The 26,785-nt window shown below is 40.4% G+C and overlaps 1 protein-coding gene across 5 annotated transcripts; it reads right to left on the bottom strand.

The window, feature by feature from the left end:
- Positions 1 to 51: 51 nt before the first annotated feature.
- primpol (primase and polymerase (DNA-directed)) lies at positions 52 to 26,762 on the bottom strand. 5 transcript variants are annotated; one of them, XM_064925976.1, is made up of 15 exons: positions 26,616 to 26,762; positions 26,019 to 26,236; positions 25,487 to 25,581; positions 25,196 to 25,334; positions 22,831 to 22,978; positions 19,060 to 19,162; positions 18,128 to 18,237; positions 17,447 to 17,609; positions 15,706 to 15,809; positions 13,869 to 13,955; positions 9,838 to 9,946; positions 5,237 to 5,313; positions 4,991 to 5,037; positions 4,542 to 4,773; positions 52 to 2,003 (listed from the first exon to the last, which is right to left on the bottom strand). In XM_064925976.1, the coding sequence occupies exons 2-15, from the start codon at positions 26,199 to 26,201 to the stop codon at positions 1,915 to 1,917; spliced, it is 1,686 nt and encodes a 561-aa protein (XP_064782048.1). In that variant the 5' UTR covers positions 26,202 to 26,236; positions 26,616 to 26,762; the 3' UTR covers positions 52 to 1,914. The 5 variants fall into 5 exon arrangements, with proteins under 5 accessions (XP_064782048.1, XP_064782047.1, XP_064782050.1 ...); XM_064925975.1 differs by lacking the exon at positions 26,616 to 26,762 and adding an exon at positions 26,526 to 26,614; XM_064925978.1 differs by lacking the exon at positions 26,616 to 26,762 and having other exon boundaries at positions 26,054 to 26,125.
- Between the last annotated feature and the right edge of the window lie 23 nt (positions 26,763 to 26,785).

Here is a 26,785-nt window from a genome sequence, read left to right as displayed (position 1 = left end):
TTTGAGATGTATACAATATGATGAAACTGATTTCAGTCATCACAAAAAACGTTAAACATTCATTATTTGTTTATTTAGATTCCCATTAGCGTTTTCAGAAGCATCTGCTACTCTTCCTGGGGTCCACAAAAAACACAGTACATGACAAGTAACAAAACACTGATAGACAAGGACAGTCACAAAATTAAAAAAAATACAATATACAAACAATGCATTTAAATGTTTGTTGCCTCATAGTTCCCTCTGCTCCATGAGATGTTTAATCCGTTTCCAAAATGTAATTTTGATATTTGCTTGAGTAATTGTAACTGGGAGTTCCATACATTCATGGCTCTGTATAATAATGTGCGTTGCTGTGAATTCGTTTTGGACTTCGGGACTGTGAATAGACCCCTGGTGGCATGTGTTGTGGGATATGTATAGGTGTCTAAATTAAATGCTATTTGATAATGCATACAATCCTGGAATTTTCATTTGCAGTAATATTTCTCAAACTAGAAGAGAAGCAGTTAATCTATCATGAACCCTCACCCAGGATAGACTGGCGTGCATCTTATGTGAGGCCGTCATTGAAAATAAGAATTTGTTCTTAACTGACTTGCCTGGTTAAATAAAGGTAAAATAAAAAAATAAAAAATGTATGGGCTGCTGTGTTTGGAGCCAACTGCAGCTTTGCTAGGGCTTTCTTTGCCGCACTTCACCATATTACCAGATGGACAGTAATCAACAACTTGTACAGTTGATTGTTGTATAAACATTTTTTTAAATACATGCACCATTCCCCCATCTTCATGACTTGATAATTGACCCTCCAATGTTATACCAAGGAGTTCGCTTCCTCAACCTACTCAGTGGTCACACCCTTTATGCACAACTCCAGTTGAGGTTGAGGTCTTACTGTTTTGAAGCAAATAAAATGCTTTTAGTTTTATGTATTTAAGACTAGTTTATTATTAACCACCCATTCTGATACTAAATCTTTTTATTTAGAATTTCAGTGAGCTCACTGGCTTTTGGGTGCTGACATGTTAAGTGTGGAATCATCTAGTCATTTTAGCTTCGTTTAGGACCTGTGGCAAATCATTTCTAAAAATAGAGGCTTAACGGAACGAGGGACACTGCACTTTACATATCTGATGTTAAACATCCATTTGACACTGGGTTCTATTGGCTAACTATCCAACCATGTGCTTGCAGGTGACGTAAAGTCATAGCAAGTGAGTTTCTTTAACAATTTTAAGATCAAAGGCTACACTGAAATCTAACAATACAGCTCCAACTATCTTATTATCCATTTATTTTAACCAATCTTTCATTTTCGTCAATGCAGTACTAGTTGAGTGCCTGAAGAATTCCCTTGTGTGGCTCAGTTGGTAGAGCATGGCACTTGCAACGCCTGGATTGTCGGTACGATTTGCACGGGTGACCAGTACAAATAAATGTATCCACTCACTACTGTAAGTCTGCTAAATGTAAAATGTATTTGGTCAAACACAATTTTCTCCATCAGTTTACTAAGAACAGGCTGCAAACTGATTGGATGGCTGTTAGAGCCAGCAAAGTGTGCTTTACTATTTTTAGGCAGTGGAATTACTTTAGCTTCCTTCCATGCTTGGTGACTCAATTTGCAGAAATAGTTCGCAGTCGTATCACCCAGAAAATAATCCAGAACAAACAAGGACCAGAAAACGGGTAAGGAGTTGGTAAACGTTCAGTTATCAGAAACATCCTATATACAATTCTACGCTATCAGAACCAGTAGGGCCGACATTCAATGCAAGGTGCTTTATTGTGCAGCGCACTACACAGCTGACGATGCTCTTTTTAATGGCATATTCCCAGACATTTGTGGTAATTGTCACACTATAACGCGTCCAACATTTTCTACCATGAGAGCTACTTAATCTAAAAACATTAATTTTTTGTTGTTGCATTTTCACTCAAATACAATTGTTCATATAGAAACATAATTGGATGTTCTGAGTCCATGGCAATGCTTGAATCTGGAGGAAACAAAAAAATCCATGTGTAATTAACCTTTAATTGCATATCTATGTGGAATGTGTACTGCTGCTGCTCATTTCATGGCAAAGTTTGCAAATAAAGGTTTTGGGAAAGTATTTCTGGCTACACAGTGATAGACAAACGCAAATTTATATGGCAGATATTGTGTTAAGTTTGGGTTTTTAATCCAATCGTGGCTGACCAGGGGTTTGATAATGTCAATGCGGCATTGGCTACGTCCCTTCCGTCTTCAAGAGAGCGAGAGTTGCACCCCTTCTGAAAAAACCTACACTCGATCCCTCCGATGTCAACAACTACAGACCAGTATCCCTTCTTTCTTTTCTCTCCAAAACTCTTGAATGTGCCGTCCTTGGCCAGCTCTCCCGCTATCTCTCTCAGAATGACCTTCTTGATCCAAATCAGTCAGGTTTCAAGACTAGTCATTCAACTGAGACTGCTCTTCTCTGTATCACGGAGGCGCTCCGCACTGCTAAAGCTAACTCTCTCTCCTCTGCTCTCATCCTTCTAGACCTATCGGCTGCCTTCGACACTGTGAACCATCAGATCCTCCTCTCCACCCTCTCCGAGTTGGGCATCTCCGGTGCGGCCCACGCTTGGATTGCGTCCTACCTGACAGGTCGCTCCTACCAGGTGGCGTGGCGAGAATCTGTCTCCTCGCCACGCGCTCTCACCACTGGTGTCCCCCAGGGCTCTGTTCTAGGCCCTCTCCTATTCTCGCTATACACCAAGTCACTTGGCTCTGTCATAACCTCACATGGTCTCTCCTATCATTGCTATGCAGACGACACACAATTATTCTTCTCCTTTCCCCCTTCTGATGACCAGGTGGCGAATCGCATCTCTGCATGTCTGGCAGACATATCAGTGTGGATGACGGATCACCACCTCAAGCTGAACCTCGGCAAGACGGAGCTGCTCTTCCTCCCGGGGAAGGACTGCCCGTTCCATGATCTCGCCATCACGGTTGACAACTCCATTGTTTCCTCCTCCCAGAGCGCTAAGAACCTTGGCGTGATCCTGGACAACACCCTGTCGTTCTCAACTAACATCAAGGCGGTGGCCCGTTCCTGTAGGTTCATGCTCTACAACATCCGCAGAGTACGCCCTGCCTCACACAGGAAGCGGCGCAGGTCCTAATCCAGGCACTTGTCATCTCCCGTCTGGATTACTGCAACTCGCTGTTGGCTGGGCTCCCTGCCTGTGCCATTAAACCCCTACAACTCATCCAGAACGCCGCAGCCCGTCTGGTGTTCAACCTTCCCAAGTTCTCTCACGTCACCCCGCTCCTCCGCTCTCTCCACTGGCTTCCAGTTGAAGCTCGCATCCGCTACAAGACCATGGTGCTTGCCTACGGAGCTGTGAGGGGAACGGCACCGCAGTACCTCCAGGCTCTGATCAGGCCCTACACCCAAACAAGGGCACTGCGTTCATCCACCTCTGGCCTGCTCGCCTCCCTACCACTGAGGAAGTACAGTTCCCGCTCAGCCCAGTCAAAACTGTTTGCTGCTCTGGCCCCCCAATGGTGGAACAAACTCCTCACGACGCCAGGACAGCGGAGTCAATCACCACCTTCCGGAGACACCTGAAACCCCACCTCTTCAAGGAATACCTAGGATAGGATAAAGCAATCCTTCTCACCCCCCTTAAATGATTTAGATGCACTATTGTAAAGTGGCTGTTCCACTGATGTCAGAAGGTGAATTCACCAATTTGTAAGTCGCTCTGGATAAGAGCGTCTGCTAAATGACTTAAATGTAAATGTAATGTAAATGACTAGATAGTAGCTGAGAGCTTGCAGTGTCTGATACTTGTGAGATTTGTTTATGACCGTTTGCAGTGGAACACATGACAATTGCATGTACTTTCAGAATTGTTTGGCTTGCTACTCATAGTTGGGCTGCAAGCTATCTGCACCATGCGATCGACCTGTTGGAGACCCCTGCTATAGGCCTAGGTAATAGGGAAAAACCTCTTATGAAGTGCATTAACAGCCAGTAATTGAAATTGAGGATTGTACTGAATTTCAATGTTTTTATTTAGCCTTTATTTAACCAGGAAAGTCAGTTAAGAACAAATTCTTATTTACAATGACTGCCTACCCCTGACAAACCCTAACCCGGGACAACAATGGGCAAATTGTGCGGCCGGTTGTGATGCAGCCTGGAATCGAACCAGAGTCTGTAGTGACTCCTTTAGCACTAAGATGCAGTGCCTTAGACCACTGCGTCACTCAGGAGTCTGTATTACAAATGAGAAATGAACTGTTGGACAAGTATAACCTCCCTCTAATGCAGTCTTCTTCCATTCTGCTCCTGTAGACTCACAGGCTGGCAGGCTTTTGTTCCAGCCCAGCACCTCAACACACCATCAAGCTCTTGAATAGTTGAATGGGGTGGGTTCCCCCTGAGCTGGAGCAAAAGCCTGGTCACCCTGTCTCTCCATGAACAGAATTGAAGGAAAATGCACTTAGCGCTTAGTGGCCGACAAGCACACATCTTTGAGGGACTCAAACTCACTCATGGTTTGGAGCAGAAGCTCATCTGGGACATCGTCCTCTGCCAAATCGCCTGTGCTTCTCTCAACATCCTCCAGGGCCTCCAGGTAAGCCTGGTCATCCCCCCAGGGATCGCGGTCTTCTCCCTGGGGAAGTTTTGCTGCCGAGCCCCCCAGGTACTTCTCCACTGGGAGTGTCTGGCTGAGCTCGATGTTCCCCACGTCGTCCATCAGATATGCCTGGTCCTCCTCATCCTGCCACCAAATAGACAAACACACAGCTTAATAGCTTTATTTTTTACTTTTGTTTTTGTGGGATTCTTTTTTGAGACACCACATGTAGCCAGAGGAAGTCAGGTACCCAACAGTCTTTGTTTCTTGTGGTGATGTGGCCATTTTAATAGAACATTACAAGTGTGACTGAGGCGAATCACACTTTTGTAGCACTGAGGGGAACAGGTGCAGAACTCACCATTGTTATGAGGTAGCTGACGCAGATGTCCTGTGGTAATGGGTAACCTGGAAGAGTAGTGACTGGTTTAAAAGGCACAATCTGTAGGATTTCCTGCTGTTCCAGTCATTTCAATTTCAAACACCAATCACCTAAAACACATGCTCTTGATTGTGGTGATAAGACTACGTGTGTCAATAGTATTAGATCTATCAAAGTCAGCACTATTTTTACTTCAATAATAGTTCAATGTTAACCAGCGCATACTAGAAGATCTGAAGCTCTTGCAAGCAGGGTCATGACACTTCTGGTACCAGACCTCCTGTTTAAGATCCACCAGAATCCTGTGGGGGAAAAAGAGAACAGTCAGGGGGACAAAAGTAAATTCCATGTGTTGTGAGGAGGAGGCAAGGATCTCCTCAGATGCATTTTGAGGAGGTGGTTAAGGAATCAAGAAAACGTTAGAGATTCACCAAAGAGTATCAATATACTGACGAGACGGGATTGAGGGCTCTCACAATTGGAACAGGTGGGAACATTCTAGCCAATGAGAGGGCAGATTTGCATGTGAACAACAGGCACAACTCCAATATATATACACTGCTCAAAAAAATAAAGGGAACACTTAAACAACACAATGTAACTCCAAGTCAATCACACTTCTGTGAAATCAAACTGTCCACCTAGGAAGCAACACTGTGACAAATTTCACATGCTATTGTACAAATGGAATAGACAACAGGTGGAAAGTATAGGCAATTAGCAAGACAAGGAGTAGTTCTGCAGGTGGTGACCACAGACCACTTTTCAGTTCCTATGCTTCCTGGCTGATGTTTTGGTCACTTTTGAATGCTGGAGGTGCTTTCACTCTAGTGGTAGCATGAGATGGAGTCTACAACCCACACAAGTGGCTCAGGTAGTGCAGCTCATCCAGGATGGAACATCAATGCGAGCTGTGGCAAGACGGTTTGCTGTGTCTGTCAGCGTAGTGTCCAGAGCATGGAGGTGCTACCAGGAGACAGGTCAGTACATCAGGAGACGTTGAGGAGGGCAACAACCCAGCAGCAGGACCGCTACCTCCGCCTTTGTGCAATGAGGAGCAGGAGGAGCACTGCCAGAGCCCTGCAAAATGACCTCCAGCAGGCCACATGTGCATGTGTCTGCTCAAACGGTCAGAAACAGACTCCATGAGGGTGGTATGAGGGCCCGACGTCCACAGGTGGCGGTTGTGCTTACAGCCCAACACCGTGCAGAACGTTTGGCATTTGCCAGAGAACACCAAGATTGGCAAATTCGCCACTGGCGCCCTGTGCTCTTAACAGCTGAAATCAGGTTCACACTGAGCACGTGACAGACGTGACAGAGTCTGGAGACGCCGTGGAGAACGTTCTGCTGCCTGCAACATCCTCCAGCATGACCGGTTTGGCGGTGGGTCAGTCATGGTGTGGGGTGGCATTTCTTTGGGGGCCGCACAGCCCTCCATGTGCTCGCCAGAGGTAGCCTGACTGCCATTAGGTACCGAGATGAGATCCTCAGACCCCTTGTGAGACCATATGCTGGTGCAGTTGGCCCTGGGTTCCTCCTAATGCTAGACCTCATGTGGCTGGAGTGTGTCAGCAGTTCCTTCAAGAGGAAGAAATTGATGCTAGGACTGGCCCGCCCGTTCCCCAGACCTGAATCCAATTGAGCACATCTGGGACATCATGTCTCGCTCCATCCACCAACGCCACGTTGCACCACAGACTGTCCAGGAGTTGTAGGGAGGTCATACAGGCACGTGCAGGCCACACACACACTACTGAGCCTCATTTTGACTTGTTTTAAGGACATTACATCAAAGTTGGATCAGCCTGTAGTGTGGTGATCCACTTTAATTTTGAGTGTGACTCCAAATCCAGACCTCCATGGGTTGATAAATTTGATTTCCATTGATAATTTGTGTGATTTTGTTGTCAGCACATTCAACTATGTAAAGAAAGTATTTAATAAGAATATTTCATTCATTCAGATCTAGAATGTGTTATTTTAGTGTTCCCTTTATTTTTTTGAGCAGTCTATATAAAAAAAAATCTCAGTTGCAGGGATGCCATGTGTCCACTTACAGTGCATTCGGAAAGTATTCAGACCCCTTGAATTTTGACATTTCGTTACAGCCTTATTCTCTTTTTGTCAATCGACACACAATACCCCATAATGACCACGCAAAAACAGATATTTTGAAATGTTGAAAAACTGAACTATTACATTCACATAAGTATTCAAACCCTTTATTCAGTACTTTGTTGAATCAATCAATCAAATGTATTTATAAAGCCCTCCTTACATCAGCTGATGTCAAAGTGCTGTATAGAAACCTAGCCCAAAACCCCAAACAGCAAGCAATGCAGGTGTAGAAGCACGGTGGCTAGGAAAATCTCTAGAAAGGCCGGAACTTAGGAAGAAACCTAGAGAGGAACCAGGCTATGAGGGGTAGCCAGTCCTGAAGCACTTTGGCAGCGATTACAGCCTCGAGTCTTCTTGGGAATGACGCTACAAGTTTGGCACACCTGTATTTGGGGAGTTTCTACCATTCTAATCTGAAGATCCTCTCAAGCTCTGTCTGGTTGGATGGGGAATGTCGCTGCACAGCTATTTTCAGGTCTCTCCAGATGTTGGCTCGGGTTCAAGTCCGGGCTCTGGCTGGGCCACTCAAGGACATTCCTGTGTTATCTTGGATGTGTGCTCATGGTCATTGTCCTGTTGGAAGGTGAGCCTTCGCCCCAATCTGAGGTCCTGAGCAGGTTTTCATCAAGGATCTCTCTTTAATTTGCTCTGTTCATATTTCCCTCAATCCTGACTAGACCCTGCCACTGAAATACATCTCCACCACCATAATTCACCATAGGGATGGTGTCAGGTTTTCTCCAGACGTGAAGCTTGGAATTCAGGCCAAAGAGTTCCGTTCTTATGGTCAGAGTCCTTTAGATGCCTTTTTTGCAAAGTTCAAGCGGGCTGTATTTGTATTTAGTACAGATGCCAAAGCAGCAGCTAATCTTCTTGGGGTCCAAAATTGAGGCAGTTTATACAATAAAAAAAAACATAATACATTCACAACACACTGTGTGCCCTCAGGCCCCTACTCCACCACATATCTACAGTACTAAATCCATGTTTATGTATAGTGCGTATGTTATTGTGTGTGTGTGTCTGTACCAATGTTTGTGTTGCTTCACAGTCCCCGCTGTTCCATAAGGTGTTTTTTAAAATCTAATTCTACTGCTTGCGTCAGTTACTTGATGTGGAATAGAGTTCCATGTAGTCATGGCTCTATGTAGTACTGTGTGCCTCCCATAGTCTGTTCTGGACTTGGGGACTGTGAAGAGACCTCTTGTAGGCATGTCTTGTGGGGTATGCATTCAACATGTCAATACGTCTCATAAATAAAAGTGGTGATGAAGTCAATCTCTTCCACTTTCAGCCAGGAGAGATTGACATGCATATTATTAATATTAGCGCTCTGTGTAAATCCAAGGGCCAGCCATGCTGCCCTGTTCTGAGCCAATTGCAATTTTCCTAAGACGTTTTTTTTTGTGGCACCTGACCACACGACTGAACAGTAGTCAAGGTGCAACAAAAGGTGCAACGAGGCAGGCCTGTAGGACCTGCCTCGTTGATAGTGTTGTTAGGAAGGCAGAGCATCACTTTATTATAGACAGTCTCCCCATCTTAGCTACTACTGCATCAATATGTTTTGACCATGACAGTTTACAATCCAGGGTTTCTCCAAGCAGTTTAGTCATCTCAATTTGCACATTATTTATTACAAGATTTAGTTGAGGTTTAGGGATTAGTGAGTGTTTGGTTCCAAATACAATGCTTTTAGTTTTAGAAATATTTAGGGCTAACTTATTCCTTGCCACCCGCTCTGAAACTAACTGCAGCTCTTTGTTGAGGGTTGCAATCATTTCAGTCGCTGTAGTAGCTGACGTGTATAGTGTTTAGTCATCCTCATACATAGACACTCTTTACTCAAAGTCAGTGGCATGTCGTTAGTGAAAAATTTAAAAAGTAAAGGGCCTAAACAGCTACCCTGGGTGATTCCTGATTCTAACTGGATTATATTTGAGAGGCCTCCATTAAAGAACTCCCTGTGTGTTTTGTTAGACAAGTAACTTTCTCCACATTATAGAAGGGGATGTAAAGTACACATACTTTTTTCCAGCAGCAGACTATGATCGATTATGTCAAAAGCGGCACTGAAGTCTAACAAGACAGCCCCCACAATCATTTTATCGTCAATTTCTCTCAGCCAATCAGTCATTTGTGTAAGTGCTGTGCTTGTTGAATGTCCTTCCCTATAAGCATGCGTGTGTGTGTAGATTTATGAAAATTGTAATTTCAAACATTTTAGAATAGAACGTAACAAAATGTGGAAAAGGGGAAGGGATCTGAATACCTTCGAATCCACTGTTTATGTACATTTGTAACAACCTAAACATTACAAAGCTTCAATTCAATCAAATAAGCCTCAAGTAGCAAATTAGCAATATTTTTTTTTATGTTGACCAAACAACACTCTTCCATTGACCTCTATACAAAAATCCCCACTCCCACTGCTTGACGCTATATTTTCGCGTGGACAGATGCTTTGCCTCTTCCTCTCTGGATTCAGTAACAAAGGGCTTTATCACAATGCATTTAAAATGGCTTCCTCTCCTTCAACTGCACTGATCTGAAAGAACATGGTGACCACCTATAGGGCTATTTGCTTTCACCTGTCCAGTTATTTTAGATCAATACATAATCCAGTAAGGAGAAAAGGAGAGGAAGGAAGGATGACACTTTGGACTACTGAGACAGATCCCCTCAATTCCAAACTAGACACTCACATGATGTTGTTGCTTTTGTGGCACCGGTGAACATTCTGACACCAGCGGTACTTTAGGATGTCGTAGACAAGTAACTGCTCTGAAACAAAGTAATTCCACCGTCGTATGCCTGTTAGGGAAAATATTGGAAACTTTTATATTTCAACACTTTCAACTTGGTTAATTAATTTGATACACTACAGATCTTTAATGCAGCAGCAGTTAGATTGTTTTATTATATACTAGAGGTCGACCGATTAATTAGGGCCGATTTCAAGTTTTCATAACAATCGGAAATCTGTATTTTTGGACACCGATTTAAAACTTTTTTAAACACCTTTATTTAACTAGTCAAGTCAGTTAACCTGTTGAGGGCAGGGGGCAGTATTTTGATGTTTGGATGAAAAACATACCCAAATTAACTTCTTCGATATAGGGGGCGCTCTATTTAATTTTTGTATAAAAAACGTTCCCGTTTTAAACAAGATATTTTGTCACGAAAAGATGCTCAACTATGCATATAATTGACAGCTTTGGAAAGAAAACACTGACGTTTCCAAAACTGCAAAGATATCTGTGAGTGCCACAGAACTGATGCTACAGGCGAAACCAAGATGACATTTCAAACAGGAAATGGCCCAGATTTTGAAGGCGCTGTGTTCTAATGTCTCCTTATATGGCTGTGAATGCGCCAGGAATGAGCCTACACTTTCTGTCATTTCCCCAAGGTGTCTGCAGCATTGTGACGTATTTGTAGGCATATCATTGGAAGATTGACCATAAGAGACTACATTTACCAGGTGCCCGCTTGGTGTCCTCCGTCAAAATTATTGCGCAATCTCCAGCTGCGTGCATTTTTCCATTTTCTTCAGGGGAGAAACAACTGCCACGAATGATTTATCATCAAATAGATATGTGAAATACACCTTGAGGATTGATTCTAAACAACGTTTGCCATGTTTCTGGCGATATTATGGAGTTCATTTGGAAAAACGTTTGGCGTTGTAATGACTGAATTTTCGGGGGGTTTTCTTAGCCAAACGTGATGAACAAAACAGAGCTATTTCTCCTACACAAATAATATTTTTGGAAAAACTGAACATTTGCTATCTAACTGAGAGTCTCCTCATTGAAAACATCCAAAGTTCTTCAAAGGTAAATTATTTTATTTGAATGCTTTTCTTGTTTTTGTGAAAATGTTGCCTGCTGAATGCTAGGCTTAATGCTATGATAGCTATCAATACTCTTACACAAATGCTTGTGTAGCTATGGTTGAAAAGCATATTTTGAAAATCTGAGATGACAGTGTTGTTAACAAAAGGCTAAGCTTGTGAGTGAATATATTTATTTCATTTCATTTGCGATTTTCATGAATAGTTAACGTTGCATTATGCTAATGAGCTTGAGGCTATGATTACGCTCCCGGATACGGGATTGCTCGACGCAAGAAGTTAAACTGCCTATTTCTCAGGCCAGTATCTAGAATATGCATATAATTGTCAGATTAGGATAGAAAAAACTCTAAAGTTTCAAACTGTCAAAATATTGTCTGTGAGTAAAACAGAACTGATATTGCAGGCGAAAACCTGAGGAAAATCCAACCCGGACGTGCTGTTTTTCCTGAAAGCTCTCTGTTCCATTGCCTGCATTCACTCCATTTAAAGGGATATCAACCAGATTCATTTTCCTATGGCTTCCACATGTTGTGAACAGTCTTAGACATAGTTTCAGGCTTTTATTTAGAAAAATGAGCGAGAATTTTCGTCTGCCCAGTCGTGACCGCTCGAGCTTGAGAATTTCTGAACATAACACGCCAACCAAATGGAGGTATTTTGGATATAAAAATAATCTTTATGGAACAAAAGGAACATTTATTGTGTAACCGGGAGTCTCGTGAGTGCAAACATCCGAAGATCATCAAAGGTAAGCGATTCATTTTATTGTTTTTCTGACTTTCGTGACCAATCTACTTGGCTGCTAGCTGTTTGTAATGTTTTGTCTACTGAGAGAGATGTCCTTACATAAAAGCTTTTTTGAAATCTGACATGCCAGGTGGATTAACAACAAGCTATGCTGTGTTTTGCTATATTGCACTTGTGATATCATGAAAATTAAATATTTTTAGTAATTGAATTTGAATTTGGCGCTCTGCAATTCAGCGGTTGTTGACGAAAATGATCCCGCTAACAGGTGCATCAAGAAGTTAAGAACATTCTTATTTCCAATGACAGACTAGGAACGGTGGGTGAACTACCTTGTTCAGGGGCAGAATGACAGATTTTTACCTTGTCAGCTCGGTGATTCAGTCTTGCAACTTTACGGTTAACTAGTCCAACGCTCTAACCACCTGCCTTACATTGCACTCCACAAGGAGCCTGCCTGTTACGTGAATGCAGTAAGAAGCCACGGTAAGTTGCTAGCTAGCATTAAACTTATCTTATCAAAAAACAATCAATCATAATCACTAGTTATCTAGCGTGTCCTGCGTTGCATATAATCGATGCGGTGTGCATTAGCGAAAAAGGACTGTCGTTGCTCCAACGTGTACCTAACCATAAACATCAATGCCTTTCTTAAAATCAATACACAAGTATAGATTTTTAAACCTGCATATTTAGTTAATATTGCCTGCTAACATGAATTTCTTTTAACTAAGAAAATTGTGTCACTGTGTGAAGACTATTTCTTCCTAACAACGACAGCCAACTTTGCCAAATGGGGGATGATTTAACAAAAGTACATTTGCGAAAAAAAAGCACAATCGTTGCACGACTGTACCTAACCATAAACATCAATGCCTTTCTTAAAATCAATACACAGAAGTATGTATTTTTAAACCTGCATATTTAGGTGACATTGTGTCACTTCTCTTGCGTTCATTGCACGCAGAGTCAGGGTATATGCAACAGTTTGGGCCGCCTGGCTCGTTGCGAACTAATTTGCCAGAATTTTACATAATTATGACATAACATTGAAGGTTGTGCAATGTAACAGGAATATTTAGACTTATGGATGTCACCCGTTAGATAAAATACGGAACAGTTCCGTATTTCACTGAAAGAATAAATGTTTTGTTTTCGAGATGATAATTTCTGGATTCGACCATATTAATTACCTAAGACTCATATTTCTGTGTGTTATTATATTATAATTAAGTCTATGATTAGATAGAGCAGTCTGACTGAGCGGTGGTAGGCACCAGCAGGCTCGTAAGCATTCATTCAAACAGCACTTCCGTGCGTTTTGCCAGCAGCTCTTCGCAATGCTTCAAGCATTGCGCTGTTTATGACTTCAAGCCTATCAACTCCCGAGATTAGACTGGTGTAACCGATGTGAAATGGCTAGCTAGTTTGCAGGGTGCCCGCTAATAGCGTTTCAAACGTCACTCCCTCTGAGACTTCGAGTAGTTGTTCCCCTTGCTCTGCATGGGTAACACTGCTTCGAGGGTGACTGTTGTCGATGTGTTCCTGGTTCGAGCCCAGGTAGGAGCGAGGAGAGGGACGGAAGCTATTACACTGGCAATACTAAAGTGCCTATAAGAATATCCTATAGTCAAAGGTATATGAAACACAAATCGTAGAGAGAGAAATAGTCCTATAATTCCCATAATAACTACAACCTAAAACTTCTTACCTGGGAATATTGAAGACTCATGTTAAAAGGAACCACCAGCTTTCATATGTTCTCCTGTTCTGAGCAAGGAACTGAAACGTTAGCTTTCTTACATGGCACATATTGCACTTTTACTTTCTACTCCAACACTTTGTTTTTGCATTATTTAAACCAAATTGAACATGTTTCATTATTTATTTGAGGCTAAATCGATTTTATTGATGTATTAAGTTAAAATAAGTGTTTATTCAATATTGTTGTAATTGTCATTATTACAAATAAATTGTAAAATATCGGCCAATTAATCGGTATCTGCTTTTTTTGGTCCTCCAATAAATCGGTATCGGCTTTGAAAATTCATAATAGGTCGACCTCTATTACATACAGTGCATCCAAAATAATACATACAGTATTTATCTAACAGCTGCTTTAAAACTTACTTCCTTGGATGCCATCCTTTTTCACCACAGAAAGAACAAAGTTGTCCACTTCTTTGTGGGGAGAACACTGGTAGCCTCCCAAAGAGTCTTATATTGAAGGATGACAAACAAAACAATATCTTTCTTAGAAAGGCTATTAAATTCAATAACCCCTGTTTTCTTCAGTCAAAACCAGTATTAGCCAGAAGTTTAACAATGGCAATGAAATCTTCAGACCTGGGTCAAATACATATGTCATATTCCTTAAAATACTAGACGTGAGCTTGACATAGCCTGCCTGGCGAAATGGAATAGTCCCAAAAGTGCATACAAAATAAAAAAGTGTATTCATCTGTGTCTGTATATATATATACACAGTACCAGTCAAAAGTTTGGACACACCTACTCATTCCCGGGTTTGTCTTTATTTTTACTCTTTTCTAGAATAATAGTGAAGACATCAAAACTATGAAATAACACATATGGAATCATGTAGTAACCAAAAAAAGTGTTAAATCAAAATATACTTTATATTTGAGATTCTTCAAAGTAGCCAACCTTTGCCTTGACAGCTTTGCACACAGAGTATTCATTCCCTTTACTTATTTCACATTTTGTTGTGTTACAGCCTGTAAAAAAATGTATTAAACAGATTTTTTCTCTCACCCATCTACACACAATACTTCATAATAACAAAGTGAAAATATGTTTATTTTTTATGGCGCATTTATTTAAAATAAAATGCAGAAATAATTTTACAAAAGTATTCACACCCCTGAGTCTTACTGGGTACGTCTAAGAGCTTCCCACATCTGGATTGTGTAACATTTCCACATTATTTTCAAAATTCTTTCAGCTCTGTTCAACTGGTTGTTGATCGTTGCAAGACAACTATTTTCAGGTCTTACCAAAGATTTTAAAGTAGATTTAAGTAAAAAATGTAACTTGTTCACTCAGGAACATTCACTGTCTTCTTGGTAAGCACCTCCAGTGGAGATGTGGCCTTGTGTTTTAGGTTATCGTCGTGGTGAAACGTGAATTAATCTCCCAGTGTCTGATGTAAAGCAGAATGAAGGAAGTTTTCCTCTAGGATTATGCCAATTTTTTTATTATGTACATGCTTCATTCTTTTCACTTTGTCATTTAGGTTAGTATTGTGGAGTTACTACAATTTTGTTGATCCAGCCTCAGTTTTCTCCTGTCACAGCCATTAAACTCTAACTGTTTTAAAGTCATCATTGGCCTCATTTCACCATGAGTGGTTTCCTTCCTATCTGGCTACTGAGTTGGGATGGATGCCTTTATCTTTGTAGTGACTTGGTGTATTGACACACCATCCAAAGCCTTATTAATAACTTCACTATGCTCAAAGGGATATTCAATGTCTGCTTTATTTTAAAAAATTAATTAATTAAGACCTCTCTACCAATAGGTGCACTATTTTGCGAGGGTTTAGAAAACCTCCCTGGTTGAATCTGTGTTTGAAATTCATTGCTCGATTGAGGGGTCGTACAATTATGTGGGGTACAGAGATGAGGTAGTATGGTGTTTAAACACCATTATTGCACACAGTGCGTCCATGTAACTTATTATCTGAGTTGTTAAGCAAATTGTTATGAACTGATTTAGGCTTGCCATAACAAAGGGGTTGAATACCTATTGACTCAAGACATTTCAGCTTTTCAATTGTAAACATTTCTAAAAACATAATTCCATGACATTATGGGGTATTGTGTGTAGACCAGTGACAAATAATCTCGTATTTTATAGAATGATTCACCTGGTTTGGGTGAGGTCATTAACAACTTTGCTCGCACGTACACAACACACACACAGCTCTGTTTTCTGGGGTCAGTACCTGAAACACAGTGTGAAGTCGAACCCAGCTGAGCATGAGGCTTGGGGCATATCCCGTCCCTCTCGTCATGGAGGTCCCATGTCAGAATCTTCTGACCGGAGAAACTGCAGACCAATATTGAAATTAGAGGTTGACCGATTAATTAGGGCCAATTTCAAGTTTTCATAACAATCGGATTTGCCGATTTAAAAATAAATAAATATACCTTTATTTAACTAGGAAAGTCAGTTCAGGCAGGGGGAGCCTAGTGGTTAGAGCGTTGGACTAGTAACCGGAAGGTTGCAAGTTCAAACCCCCTGGAGCTGACAAGGAACAAATCGTGTCGCGCTGCCCCTGAACAGGGTAGTTAACCCACTGGTTCACAGTATCGGGCCGTCATTGAAAATAAGAATTTGTTCTTAACTGACTTGCCTAGTTAAATAAAGGTAAAAAAAAGTAATCTTATTTTCAATGACGGTGGGTTAACTGCCTTGTTCAGGGACAGAACGACAGATTTTCACCTTGTCAGCTCAGGGGATCCAATCTTGCAACCTCGCAGTTAACTAATCCAACGCAATAACGACCTGCCTCTCTCTCGTTGCACTCCACAAGGAGACTGCCTGTTACACGAATGCAGTAAGCCAAGGTAAGTTGCTAGCTAGCATTAAACTTAACTTATAAAAATCAATCATAATCACTAGTTAACTACACATGGTTGATGATATTACTATATATTATCTAGCGTGTCCTACGTTGCATATAATCTGACTGAGCATACAAGTATCTGACTGAGCGGTGGTAGGCAGAAGCAGGCGCGTAAACATTCATTCAAACAGCACTTTTGTGCGTTTTTTTGCCAGCAGCTCTTCTTTGTGCGTCAAGCATTGCGCTGTTTATGACTTCAAGACTATCAACTCCCGAGATGAGGCTGGTGTAACCGAAGTGAAATGGCTAGCGAGTTAGCGCACGCTAACTAGAGGGACGGAAGCTATACTGTTTCACTAGCAATACTAAAGTGCCTATAAGAACATCCAATAGTCATAGGTTAATGAAATACAAATGCTATAGAGGGAAGGGAAATAGTCCTATAATTCCTATAATAACTACAACCTAAAACTTCTTACCTGGGAATATTGAAGACTCATGTTAAAAGGAACCACCAGCTTTCATATGTTCTCATGTTCTGAGCAAGGAACTGAAACTTTAGCTTTCTTACATAGCATATATTGCACTTTTACTTTCTTCTCCAACACTTTGTTTTTTCATTATATACTTGAGGCTAAATTGATTTTATTGATGTATTATATTAAGTTAAAATAAGTGTTAATTCAGTATTGTTGTAATTGTCATTATTACAACAATAATCGGTATCGGCGTTGAAAAATCACAATCGGTCAACCTCTAATTGAAATGTCAGAATATTAAGCATGTTGAATAGTCAAGCACTTCCATCTCAATCCAAATGTTAATCTTCAACACACACCCCTGCTCTTCCTTCCTCCCACTTAATGTCGCATGACGAAACCAGCATTCAGTGGGCTTGTGTGATAGCATTTTTTTAATGATTTCAACCAGCTTTGCCAGGTCAGTACACAGTCAAGTCACCTGTAGTTCCAGGGTAAAGTTTCCCCTAGGTACAGATCTAGGATCACCATCCCCTGAGACATCCCAATAAATGCCAACCTGCCCAGTACTGGGGAAAATGCTACACTGACCAAAGATCAGCATCTAGGGGCAACTCCACCCTTCACTTCATCTGTACCTTACGTTGCTGATTAAGGAGGACTGGAACAAGCTCTCCTCTGCAGAGACGTTCCTTTTAGGCTTAGTGATGAACTTGTTGTCCTCTGCGACAGTGAAGGCTACATTCTTCCCCACCTTAGATGACTTGTAGAGACGGAAGTTTCTGTTCTTGGTGTACACACCTACATTTCATCCATTGTAACATAAATGAACACAAACAAGTGGAAATTAGTATTACTGACACAATTTACAACACATTGACAAGATAAATCAAATTCCATACAACTATAGACTGGTTGTAAAAAATAAATAATTGATGGACAAACACAGCAATAAAATCAAATCAAATTTTATTTGTCACATACACATGGTTAGCAGATGTTAATGCGAGTGTAGCGAAATGCTTGTGCTTCTAGTTCCGACAATGCAGTAATAACCAACAAGTAATCTAACTAACAATTCCTAGTCTACTGTCTTATACACAGTGTAAGGGGATAAAGAATATGTACATAAGGATATATGAGTGAGTGATGGTACAGAGCAGCATAGGCAAGATACAGTAGATGGTATCGAGTGTGAGATGAGTAAAACAGAACAAAATTCAAAGATAACAAAGATTAGTTGTCAATGCTTGTATCTACTATTTACTATGAAAGTAAAGGTAAAATCGACTTTTCAAGATGCTTCAGGTGACACTTACCGAGGTCAACAAAAAGCCCACCCTGTCCGTCCTTGTTTTTCACCAACAGGAAGCTGAGGTCCCTCTCTTCCTGTCTGGGCCTCTTGGCCTGTGGACTTCCAATCAGCCCCCTAATAATAATAATAATAATAATAATAATATAATACATAGGATTTACAGTCAGGTCCATAATTATTGGTACCCTTGATAAAGAACCATAAAAAGACTGTATAAGATAAATAATACAAATACTGAGCTATATTGTATGCTCAATTTAATTCCATTTTTTTTTAAATTATATTATTTCATACTAATATAACTGCACAGGGAAAGAGATTTTGTTTCATAAGAAAGATAGGGGTCAAAATTATTGGCACCCCCATTTTCAATGTATGGAGTATAACAAAACTGAGCCTTTTCGAAAATGTTTAATGAGATTGGAGAACACGTTGAGAAGGATCTTAGACCATTCCTCTATACAGAGTCTTTCAAGATCCTTGATATCCTTTGTCTTGCTCTTATGGATTGCCTTCTTCAATACAATCTTATTAAACATTTTAGAATGAGGCTCAGTTTTGCTATCCTCACAAGGGGAGGGTGCTAGAGTACTGAAAAGAGAGGGGCCAATTATTTCGACCCCTATATTTGAGAATGTTTGTATTACTGTTTAAACAAAATATATTTCATTAAGAAATTGTATTAGAATAAAATATAATTTTCCCATTATATGGAACATGCAAAATATCTCAGTATTTGTATTATTTATTTTATACAGTATTTTGTGCCAATATTTATCAAGGGTGCCAATTATTATGGACCTGACTTTTCTAAACTCATGTTGTAGTATTGAATGAATCTATCAATTAGTTTCTTAGTTACTAATTGCGTTAAATCTCTTGGAATAATAAGATAAAGTGTTACCAAAATTTGTTTTAGAACATCAAATGACAGACCTTTTGCCACTGTCCTCTGTGACTCCACCCATGTCATTCTCAAGTTCACTTCCCCTCCTATTCACGCTCAGCACTGGTTGCAGAATCAAATGGATAAATTGCCCTTTAAAAAAGACAAAATGCATACTTGATTTACTGATGAGATATTTTTTAAATCTGCACAAGCCTACAATTAATTTTCTTTTCTACCTCCAATATAAAGCAATAATATTGTGAAGTTGAGTTTAATATCTATACTTAACAAGAATATAAAAGCAACATGCAACAATTTCATTGATTTTACAGAGTTACAGTATTTCATGAGGAAATCAGTCAATTGAAATAAATAAATTAGGCCCTAATCTATGAATATCACATGACTGGGAATACAGATATGCATATGTTGGTCACAAAAGAAATGGGCCTCAGGATCTCATCACTGTATTTTTGTGCATTCAAATTGCCATCGATAAAATCGAATTGTGTTTGTTGTCCATAGCTTATGCCTGCAGAGAGGAATTAACATGAAATTATCTGGCAACTGCTCAGGTGGACATTCCTGCAGTCAGCATGCCAACAGAACATTTCTGGGATCTTTAATTTCAGCTCATGAAATATGGGACCAACACTTTACATGTTGTGTTTATATTGTTGTTCAGTGTATACAGTTGAAGTCGGAAGTTTACATGTGTAATTAAAACTCATTTTTCAACCTCTCCACAAATGAATTGTTAACAAACTATATTTTTGGTAAGACGGTTAGGACATCTACTTTGTGCATGACAAAAGTCATTTTTCCAACAATTGTTTACAGACAGATCATTTCACTTATAATTGTAACGATTCTCGTCTGGTGAAGGAGAAGTGGACCAAAATGCAGCGTGGTATCTTTGATACATGTTTAACCTCTTGAAACTCTGGGGGCGCTATTTCATTTTTGGATGAAAAACGTTTACCGTTTTAAACAAGATATTTTGTCACAAAAAGATGCTCGACTATGCATATAATTGATAGCTTTGGAAAGAAAACACTCTGACGTTTCCAGAACTGCAAAGATATTCTCTGTGTGTGCCCTAGAACGTGAGCTATACAGGCAAAACCAAGATGAAACGGCATCCAGGAAATCAGCAGGATTTTTGAGGCTCCGCAAAATTCCATTGTCTCCTTATATGGCTGTGAATGCAGAGGAATGAGCCTGCCCTTTCTGTCGTTTCCCAAGGTGTCTGCAGCATTGTGACGTATTTGTAGGCATATCATTGGAAGATTGACCATAAGAGACCACATTTACCAGGTGTCCGCCCGGTGTCCTGCGCCGAAATTGGTGCGCAAACCTCAGCTGCAAGTATTTTTCCATGGAATTCAGAGAAGAAAGCAGGCTTCCACGAACGATATATCAATGAAGAGATATGTGAAAAAACACCTTGAGGATTGATTCCAAACAACGTTTGCCATGTTTCGCTCGATATTATGGAGTTAATTTGGAAAACGTTTGATACGTTGTTGGTGACTGAATTTTTTTAAAGCCAAATGTATGATTAGAAAACGGAGCGATTTCTCCTACACAAAGATTCTTTCAGGAAAAACTGAACATTTGCTATGTAACTGAGAGTCTCCTCATTGAAAACATCCGAAGCTCTTCAAAGGTAAATGATTTTATTTTATTTTTATTTTGACTGGTTTTTGTGTAAATGTTGCTCATCACTGTATTTTTGTGCATTCAAATGCCATCAAAATGCTAAGCTAGCTTAGCATACTCTTACACAAATTAGTGAATTGCTATGGTTCAAAAACATATTTTGACCAACACTTTGCATTTGTGAAATCTGAGATGACAGTGTTGTTAAGAAAAGGCTAAGCTTGAGAGCAGGCGCATTATTTTCATTTTATTTGCGATTTTCAGAAATCGTTAACGTTGCGTTATGCTAATGAGCCTGAGGCTTTATTCACGATCCCGGATCCGGGATGGGGAGTATCAAGAGGTTATTAATTAATGACCAAGAAAAAACGAACAATACAAAAACAACAAACGGAACGTGAAAACCTATACAGCCTATCTGGTGACAACAAACACAGAGACAGGAACAATCACCCACGAAATACTCAAAGAATATGGCTGCCTAAATATGGTTCCCAATCAGAGACAACGATAAACACCTGCCTCTGATTGAGAACCACTCCAGACAGCCATAGACTATGCTAGATACCCCCACTAAGCCACACACCCAACACCTAACAACACCCCAAGACAAAACACACCACAATAAACCCATGTCACACCCCGGCCTGACCAAATAAATAAAGACAAACACAATATACTACGACCAGGGCGTGACAATAATTCACTGTATCACAATTCCAGTGGGTCAGAAGTTGACATACACCAAGTTAGCTGTGCCTTTAAACAGCTTGGAAAATTCCAGAAAATTATGTCATGATTTTAGAAGTTTCTGATTGACATCATTTGTGTCAATTGGAGGTGTACCTGTGAATGTATTTAAATTCCTACCTTCAAACTCTGTCCCTCTTTGCTTGACAACATGGGAAAATAAAAATAAATCAGCCAAGACCTCCACAAGTCTGGTTCATCCTTGGGAGCAATTTCCAAATGTCTGAAGGTACCACGCTCATCTGTACAAACAATAGTACACAAGTATAAACACCATGGGACTACGCAGCCGTCATAGCGCTCACCAAGGAGATGCGTTCTGCCACCTAGAGATGAACGTGCTTTGGTGCGAAAAGTGCAAATCAATCCCAGAACAAAAAGCAAAGGACCTTGTGAAGATGCTGGAGGAAACAGGTACAAAAGTATCTATATCCATAGTAAAACAGGTCCTATATCGACATAACCTGAAAGGCCGCTCAGCAAGGAAGAAGCCACTGCCCCAAAACCGCCATAAAAAAAGCCAGACTGCGGTTTGCAACTGCACATCGGGACAAAGATTGTACTTTTTTGGAAAAATGTCCACTGGTCTGACGAAACAAAAAATGTAACTGTTTGGCTATAATGACCATCGTTATGTGAGCAGGAAAAAGGGGGAGGCTTGCAAGCCGAAGAACCCATCCCAACTGTGAAGCACGGGGGTGGCAGCATCATGCTGTGGGGTGCTTTGCTGCTGGAGGGACTGGTGCACTTCACAAAATAGATGGCCTCATGAGGGAGGACAATTATATGTAAATATTGAAGTAACATCTCAAGACATCAGTCAGGAAGTTAAAGCTTGGTCGCAAATGGGTCTTCCAAATGGACAATGACCCCAAGCATACTTCCAAAGTTGTGGCAAAATGGCTTAAGGACAACAAAGTCAAGGTATTGAAGTGGCCATCACAAAGCCCTGACCTCAAACCTATAGAAATTTGTGGGCAGAACTGAAAAAGTGTGTGCGAGCAAGGAGGACAACAAACCTGTTTCAGTTACACCAACTCTGTCAGGAGGAATGGGCCAAAATTCCCCCAACTTATTGTGGGAAGCTTGTGGAAGGCTACCCGAAATGTTTGACCCAAGTTCAACAGTTTAAAGGCAATGCTACCAAATACTAATTGAGTGTATGGAAACGTCTGACCCACTGGGAATGTGATGAAATAGAATATGAAATAAATCACTCTACTATTATTCTGACATTTCACATTCTTAAAATAAAGTGGTGATCCTAACTGACCTAAGACAGGGAATTTTTACGAGGATTAAATGTATTTGGCTAAGGTGTATGTAAACTTCCGACTTCAACTGTATATCTCTATCTACGGTCTCATTTCCACTTTTTTCATCAGAGACAGTAGGAGATTACGTACCGACATGTAGGTTATCCTTAAAAGCTGCATTTGGTAAAATGAAGATGAGATGGCGACTGAATTTTTCCTCTGTGCTGGAGTCAAGGTTCAGAACATCTTTCCCAGAGCACTCAATCCCATACACCTCCTCCAGCTTCTCACACACATACTGTAAACACACAGGAGAAAACAGCGTTACCAAATATAAATATTAATAAACATGTTGAAGTATGTACCATCGACATTAAAGGTTCAATCTGTGATTGCTACATCCATTTTTGGACTTTTAAATTAATTATATACACTACCATTCAAAAGTTTGGGGTCACTTAGAAATGTCCTTGTTTTTGAAAGAAACCACATTTTTTGTTGATTAAAATAACATCAAATTGATCAGAAATACAGGGTGGACATTGTTAATGTTGTAAATGACTTTTGTAGGGAAACGTATGATTTTTTATGGAATATCAACATAGGCGTACAGAGGCCCATTGTCATCAACCATCACTTCTGTGTTCCAATGGCAAGTTGTGTTAGCTAATCCAAGTTTATCATTTTAAAAAGCTAATTGATCATTAGAAAACTTTTTTGCAATTATGTTAGCACAGCTGAAAACTTTTGTCCTGATTAAAGAAGCAATACAATTGTCCTTCTTTAGACTAGTTGAGTATGTGGAGCATCAGAATCTGTGGATTCGATTACAGGCTCAAAATGGCTAGAAACAAAGCACTTTCTTCTGAAACTCGTCAGTCTATTCTAGTTCTGAGAAATGAAGGCTATTCCATGCGATAAATTGCCAAGAAACTGAATATCTTGTGCAGCGCTGTGTACTACACAGAACAGCACAAACTGGCCCTAACCAGAATAGAAACAGGAGTGGGAGGCCCCGGTGCACAACTGAGCAAGAGGACAAGTACATTATAGTGACTAGTTTGAGAAACAGACGCCTCACAAGTCCTAAACTGGTAGCTTCATTAAATAGTACCCGCAATGTCAACAGTGAAGAGGCGACTCTGGGATGCTGGGCATTTAGACAGAGTTGCAAAGAAAAAGCCATATCTCAGTGGCCAATAAAAAGAAAAGATTAATATGGGCAAAAGAACACAGACACTGGACAGAGGAAGATTGGAAAAAAGTTTGAGGTGTTCAGATCACAAAGAACAACATTCGTGAGATGCAGAAAAAATGAAAAGATGCTGGAGGAGTGTTGACACCATCTGTCAAGCATGGTGGAGGCAATGTGATGGTCATGGGGTGCTTTGGTGTTGGTAAAGTGGGAGATTTGTACAGGGTAAAAGGGATCTTAAAGAAGGAAGGCTATCACTCCATTTTGCAACGTCATGCCATACACTGTATGTGCGTAATTGGAGCCAATGTTTTCCTACAACAGGAACCCAAAGCACAGCTCCAAACTATGCAATAACTATTTAGAGAAGAAGCAGTCAGCTGGTATTCTGTCTATAATGGAGTGGCCAGCACAGTCACCGGATCTCAACCTTATTGAGCTGTTGTGGGAACAGCTTGACTGTATGGTACGTAAAGAAGTGCCCATCAAGCCAGTCCAACTTGTGGGAGGTGCTTCAGGAAGCATGGGGTGAAATCTCTTCAGATTACCTCAACAAATTGACAACTAGAATGCCAAAGATCTGCAAGACTAATTGCTGCAAATGGAGGATTCTTTGAAGGACACAATTATTATTTCAATTAAAAATCGTTATTTATAACCTTGTCTTGACTATATTTCCTATTCATTTTGCAACTAATTTCATATATGTTTTCATGGAAAACAAGGACATTTCTAAGTGACCCCAAACTTTTGAACGGTATTGATTCTTGAAGAATATAACTTATGCTGAACTGTCATACCATCAGAACCTAAAATATAAGCTAGTTTTTCTCCATTGTTTGTAAACAGTGTAGCTGTAAACAAACACTGTATAGCCTCAAAACATGATTAAAATTATGCAAGTGAGTCTTTGCATCCATAGCTCTGTCTATGAATTTGAGAGTGGATACATTAATATTTAATTCCTCAGAATGTACAACAAAAAACAACTTTCTACAGATCCCACTTCATTTGGACCATCAGTCATAAGGGCTACATAACACTGTCATAACAATTAAATAACATTTGTCCTAAACAGTCTTGGCAGCTGGCTTCACCTTATGGCAATTGACTTTACACTGTCATGCCACAAACCATTCATTTGATTAGCCAGTTTGCTAGCCAGTTTGCTAGCTAGTTTGCCTCGCCAATAGGCTGATCTAAACATTGTGTGTGTCATGTCAGTGTAAAGTAAATTGTCATAACAATGACATAACTAACATATTTGACCCAAGTCTATTTTGCACTTGAGAGGGAAGGAAGCATTCAATGTTTGCGTACCTGGATGAGGGAGGCCACCATGCACTTCCCATCAAAGCCCTTATTGGAGGGCCTGTGGAACTCCAAGTCAAAATATAGCTTGCAAACAGCCCCCTCTGGGATCACCTCATAGCAATGCATCAGAGATTGCCTGTAGGTACTAATTACAGTTGAAATTGAAAGGGTTGAAGTGCAGTAGTACCATTGGTTAACAGTCTTCAGTTATGACAAATAGGACTTTCTTATTTCTTAACTGCCTATGAAGGTATAAATACAGTTGTATTGAAGTGAATGGTGTAATCTTATACATACCTGTAGTAATGCCATAGCTCACTGTAACTGGTGACCAGGAAGATCCTCTGACCCATCTTTGCCTGTTCCTTCTCAAGTGCAAACACGTGTACGTCCTTTGAATTAGAGGGCAGTCAAAACTACAGTTAACTGAAAAAAATGTAATTTTTCTGTTATGACTCATTGGGGCGGCAGCGTAGCCTAGTGGTTAGAGTGTTGGACTAGTAACCGAAAGGTTGCATGGTTGAATCCCCGAGCTGACAAGGTACAAATCTGTCATTCTGCCCCTGAACAGGGCAGTTAACCCACTGTTCCTGGATCGTCATTGAAAATAAGAATATGATCTTAACTGACTTGCCTAGTTAAATAAAGGTAATATAAAATGGAAGTGCAATGAAACACACATCACACAAAAGGACATAAAGTCCTCCGGACATACAGTAGCCTGCTCACAGATCTGTTTGTGCTATCTTGTCAAATCCTATGGTCAATGTCAAACATGACAGCACAAACGGATCTGGCACCACGTTACTCCAGACATGCTGGTGCATACCTCTCTGCAACTCTGTGCAAAGTTTATAGCCATACATTGACGAGGGAAGAGCTTCCATATGGAGGATGGCTGCCATGGCCGGGACAGCCTAGGTTTGTAGCATGAGGTCAAAGGACACTGCTGGAAGGACTGAGCAAGTTGTTCCACCTTCTTCAATCTGTTTTCCCAATCACCCATGTTCATCTTCTATGTGATGCTGGCTGCCACCACAGTCATTTCTGCATGTAAGAAATAAAATAAAAACAAGTTAGGGGGCCAACTTTCAAATTCAGACACATTGGATGCAATGACTGACAGCTCGTGAGAATGACAAGGTTGTTTTAGCTACATTCATACATTTGTTTGCAAGCATTCGATTGTGTATGAATTGGTACCAATTAAATGTGTATACAGCCTGATTAAATCAGACTAGCCATACACACTGCACATTTAGCCGGAGTTGAGTTTAATATGTAATGTTGTTAATGCTAGTAACACTAAATATATAATAGTAATAATATGTCAAACCTGCTTAACGTTTTCTATGCTAAGCTAATTGGCTAGCTAGCTAACGTTACAGAATTCGACTTAAAGCAGGAACTGAATCTATCTACTTACAGGAACCCGTGTTGAAAACGTTGTTTTTCAGCGAAATGTTACGTACTTCATGGAAGAACGTATGGTGCGTTCCAGTGCGCTAGAAGTGTGCCTTACTATCCAATTATTTGAGCACATGCTGAATTCGTGCAATATGGATATGAAATATTGCAAATGCATATAGCCCACCA

This window comes from Oncorhynchus masou, chromosome 20 (genome assembly GCF_036934945.1).
Source record: "Oncorhynchus masou masou isolate Uvic2021 chromosome 20, UVic_Omas_1.1, whole genome shotgun sequence".
Classification (NCBI taxonomy): domain Eukaryota; kingdom Metazoa; phylum Chordata; class Actinopteri; order Salmoniformes; family Salmonidae; genus Oncorhynchus; species Oncorhynchus masou.
The sequence above is the reverse complement of the archived record's forward strand: the minus strand, read 5'-3'. Positions and strand labels throughout refer to the sequence as shown.